A 4899-nucleotide genomic window follows, 5' to 3' on the forward strand; every position below is an offset into this window, starting at 1 on the left:
CCCCCAAGGGCTCCCGGGCTTCCAGAGGGATGTCTGACTGCCAGCTTTGGCCTGATCCCCCAGGGAGCGGGCCTAAACCAGCAGGTGGACATCCCCCGAGGGGTCCCAGACTGAGAGGGCACAGGCCAGGCTGGGGGACCCCCCTCCCCCCGCCCCCCGAGTGCACAAATTTTTTTGCACCGGGCCTCTAGTGAACTATAAATCAAAAGGCATTCAAATAGCAAGGGTCACTAATTCAATTGCAGTTACAGTGTGTCACACAAGCAGAATGGAAATATGGTTATGCAGAGGTGGTAGAACAATGTCTATTTAGTCCCTGCCAACAAGGAATTGCAGGTATACACAATGTAAAAGGGAAAAAAATCTTACTTTTGAGTATGTGAAGTTAAGTCACTATTTTAAAAATATTCTCCCTAGCCCTACCCGGTTTTGCTCAGTAGATAGAGAATCAGCCTGTGGACTGAAGGTTCCCATGTTCAGTTCCAGTCAAGGGCACATACCCAGGTTTCACGCTCGATCCCCAGTAGAGGGCATGCAGGAGGTGGCCGATCATCAATGATTCGCTCTCATCATTGATGTTTCTATCTCTCCCTCTCCCTTCTCTCTTTAATCGATAAAAACAAAAAATTCTCTCTAGTTATTTTGTGCATACAGGACATGGCAAAAGTAGGTTTACAGTTGTAAGTACACAAAACACAGAATTTATTCTTGTATTATTTTTTATTAATTATTGTATTATTTTCCATATGAACAGTAAACCTTTTACCCCATTCTATATATTCAATAGTCCTTCATGAATAATTAACCCACTTAAAGAAATCATATGAATATACACTCATTCCAAAATGAGATGAAGAATATTATTTACATTTTATGTAGAGTGGCTTTAACTATGTACTTTGATAATTTTGCATTGTTCTTCTCAATTACTTCAAAGACCCTCACTTACTATTACAGATCTTTTGTCAATGGAAAAACAATTTGCTTAAGTCTTCTTAAAATAAAACTATTAAGAAAGAAATTTAAATGTAATGCTGACAGGTTGTAATGTAAAAGATGTGAATCAGCCCTGGCCAGTGTGGCTCAGTTGGTTGGAGAATCGTCCTATACATCAAAAGGTGGAGGGTTCAATTCCCAGTCAGGGTACATACACCCAGGTTGTGGGTTTGATCCTCCGTTGGGGCAAGTGTGGGAGGCAGCCAATTGATATTCCTCTCTCACATCAATGTTTCTCTCTCTCTCTCTCTCTCTCTCTCTCTCAAATCAAATAAAAGAAAAATAAGTAAATAAAAGATGTGAATCGTTTTGTGACTAAATCTTTTTTTTTTTTTGAAAGAGAGTGTAAGGGAAGGGGAGAGACACACAGAGAGAAACATCAGTGTGAGAGAACATATTGATTGGTTGCCTCCCTGAAACCGAGGCACCTGCCCTGGACAGAATCAAACTGCTAGGCAGGTGCCCTTGACTGGAATCAAACCTGAGATCCTTCAGTCGCAGGCCAACACTCTAACCACTGAGAAAACTGGCTAGGACCTTGTAGATTAATTCTAATAAATGTCCCTTAAGACTTGCCTGTAAGGTAACTTCTGTATTCTAAGTCTCATGCCATAGAAAAGTGTCCCTATTGAAAAAAAAACTGGATAATAAGTCATGCCTAAGAATGTAGAAACCTTTAAAATTGTATTTTCTCTACCTATATATATAAAAGCCTAAGCGACCGGCTGACCACTTGACCACTCAACTGCTCGACCACTCAACCGGTCAACTGGTCACTATGATGCACACTGACCAACCACCAGGGGGCAGATGCTCAACGCAGGAGCTGCCCCCTGGTGGTCAGTGCACTCCCACAGCAGGAGCACCACTCAGCCAGAAGCCAGGCTCACGGCTGGTGAGCACAGCTGCGGTGGTGCAAGCCTCTCCCACCTCCATGGCAGCACTACCGAGTGGCAGCAACAGGCACAGTGGGGCCGGGATGAGCAGGAGTGGCGCAGCACCCGGCCCCGGCTCGGGCTCCTCCCCAGCCGCCTGCCGCTTCACACACTGCTACATCCCTCAGGGGATGTCAGACTACCGGTTTCGGCCCAATCCCCACAGTCCAACATCCCCCGAGGGGGCCCAAATTGCAAAAGGGTGTAGGCCAGATTGAGGGACCCCATCGGTGCACAAATCCGTGCACCAGGCCTCTAGTAATATATAAAGCTTAATGTAAAAAAACAAAATAAACATATAACAGTAAATATAGTGATTATTTTGATATTTAGGGTTTTTTTAATGGCATGAAGAAATAACACAATGCTTTAGTCCTGCGTCTATCCAATAATTCTTTCATAAGAATTTATAATGAAAGTAATTTATAAATATTTTAGAGCTTTCTTTGATTAATCAGATCCTGTTTTTTTATGGAGTTTATACGCCTTGAGAAGAGAACAGGCTCATATGAGCTAAAAAGATGAAGGAGATAAATTTGCAATGGTTCAAAATTCAGCAGTATTGTATGAGCAACTTGGGAAGCACAGTTATGAGAATGTATAAAACAGTAAATGATAACGGGGAGTGTATATAACCAATCGAATGGCTAAAGAGACTCACAAGCATAGTCACGGGCTCTCTGGCACTGATCCACTACATTTCCCTTCACAGGGTTTTGTGGACACCGACTGACTTTCATCCAGATTCTACCACCTTTTGGGCCTTCTCCCTCCCATCCCCTATTGACTATTTAAGTTACTATGTAAGTCTAATCCATGGGCAGCCTGAGCTTCATAAATTCACTTCATCCCAGAGAGACACCTACCGTTTTCACCGAGTCACTCAAAGCTTCCCACTGCTGGAATGACATCGCGATCTGGCTCCTTCGCCAGTGGTCATAGCGGGCTCGACTCTCTTCATTAGTCAGAATCTCCTTTGCCTTTTGCAATTTCTGAAAAGTCTCCACTGGAAAACAAATCAAAAGATGAGCACTACTCTCTTGGAGGGATTATTTAAAACTCCCAAACAGTCACTGCTACTTACTAGCTGTGTAACCTTGGACCAGTTTCAGCTCCTCACAATTAGTTTCCTCATTTGTAAAGTGTACCATAAGGACAAGTGAGATTATGTCTGTAAAGTGCCTGGCTCTCAGTTTATCCACTCCCTTTACTGAGCTCCAGTAATGTGCCAGGTGCTGTTCCAGGTGCTGATGACACAGGTGTGAAAACAGACATGATCTATTCAGTGGGATAGCCATTTATAAACATTGGGAAAATTATAATTTTGTCTACTAGGAAGAAAACTACCTTTTCTTCTCTGGGAGGGTATGACCAAGCTAGAGGAACATTACAAATAAAAACACCTAAGTCATGGTAAGGTAGAGGAAGTAGGGAATGGCAATGTGGCTGGGAGACACAGGGCCAGAAGAACAATGAGGGATAGGGCTGCAGAGTGCACAAAAGCACCCAGTACTGAGGATCGTGGCATTAGGAAGGGTCGTGGCATTAGGAAGGTTGAGAACCACTGCTCTAATTCCTCCTTTCTCTCTCACTGCCAGGAATAGTAAACACTTCATCATTCATCAATAAGATCCAGGTTGTGCCCTTGAGGAGCTCAGAGTCGAGTAAGTAAGCAGATCTATAAACAAATCATTTCAATACGTGATAAATAGAAATAGAGAGGCAAGACTGATTCTGTGTGGAGAGGCAGGAAATATTTCATCCATTTCCTGTATACTTGGATTCATCCTTGACTCCTCTTTTTCTCACATTTCGCTTCTAATGCACTGGCAAACTTTACTGGCTCTGCCTTTCAAATATACCCAACATCTGACCTCTTGTCACCACCTCCACTGCCACTGCTCTGGCCAGAGCCATGGTTCTGCCTCGGCTGGATCATTATAGTAGCTTCTCAACTGATCCCCCTGCCTTTGCCTCAGGCTGTTTTCTACACAGCAGTTAAAGTGATCTTTTAAAAAATAAGTCACATACTATCACTCCTCTGCTCAAAATGACTTCCAGCAACTTCCTATTTCTCTTAGAATAAAGCTGAAAATTCTTACCATGGCTGGTAAGCTGACATGCTCTGCCTGCCCTGTCCTCTCTTCCCTCTGATCTCATTTCCTTCTACTTCTCCCCTTCTCCCCTTGCTACCCCTCGTAGTTTCCCTGCTGCTCCTTGACAGCACTTCAGCCTCAGGGCCTTGGCACTTGCTGTCCTCTGTCCTTTCTGCCAAGAACAGTTTTACCCCAGGCACTCACGTTACTGCCTTCAGATGTTGGCTCAGATGCCCTCTTGTTGTCTTGCCAATGGGGTCTTCTCTGACCATGCCATCTAGATATGGCTGCTCGCCCCATCATCCTTTGCCTTATTTACTTTTCTTTTTTTTAAAATATATTTTATTGATTTTTTACAGAGAGGAAGGGAGAGGGATAGAGAGTTAGAAACATCGATGAGAGAGAAACATCGATCAGCTGCCTCCTGCACATTCCCTACTGGGGATGTGCCCGCAACCAAGGTACATGCCCTTGACCGGAATCGAACCTGGGACCCTTCAGTCCGCAGGCCGACGCTCTATCCACTGAGCCAAACCGGCTAGGGCTATTTACTTTTCTTTATCCCCCGACATTATCTAGTTATTTGTTTGTGATTTGGCTCCTCTGCCAGAATGCACCCACCATGAGGATAGAGACTTTATCTCTTTTGTTCTCTGCTGCATCCCCTGTACTGCAACAGCATAGCAGGTGTTCAAAAGTATTTGCTCACTGAATGAATGAGTGAATGTCTCCTATTTTAAATGTGAACATAACAATAATCACACAGTGCTATTCCCTAAGCTCTAAGCACAAAGAAATCACAGATACCCTTATAACATTTTGAGCCCCAGTCCTCCAAATACACCACTTCAAGTGTCCCCCCTCCCTCCCGC

The 4899-nt window shown here is 43.9% G+C and overlaps 1 protein-coding gene across 2 annotated transcripts in view; it reads right to left on the reverse strand.

The window, feature by feature from the left end:
* The window catches only part of DNAJC12 (DnaJ (Hsp40) homolog, subfamily C, member 12), a 40750-nt gene that overhangs the window by 16956 nt on the left and 18895 nt on the right, over window positions 1-4899 (reverse strand). For both annotated transcript variants that reach the window (XM_005876778.2, XM_014548169.1), the window contains one exon: window positions 2798-2937. In XM_005876778.2, coding sequence (XP_005876840.1) covers window positions 2798-2937 — 140 coding nt within the window. The remainder of the gene's footprint in view (window positions 1-2797; window positions 2938-4899) is intronic.

This window comes from Myotis brandtii, unplaced genomic scaffold, assembly GCF_000412655.1.
Source record: "Myotis brandtii unplaced genomic scaffold, ASM41265v1 scaffold499, whole genome shotgun sequence".
NCBI lineage: Eukaryota > Metazoa > Chordata > Mammalia > Chiroptera > Vespertilionidae > Myotis > Myotis brandtii.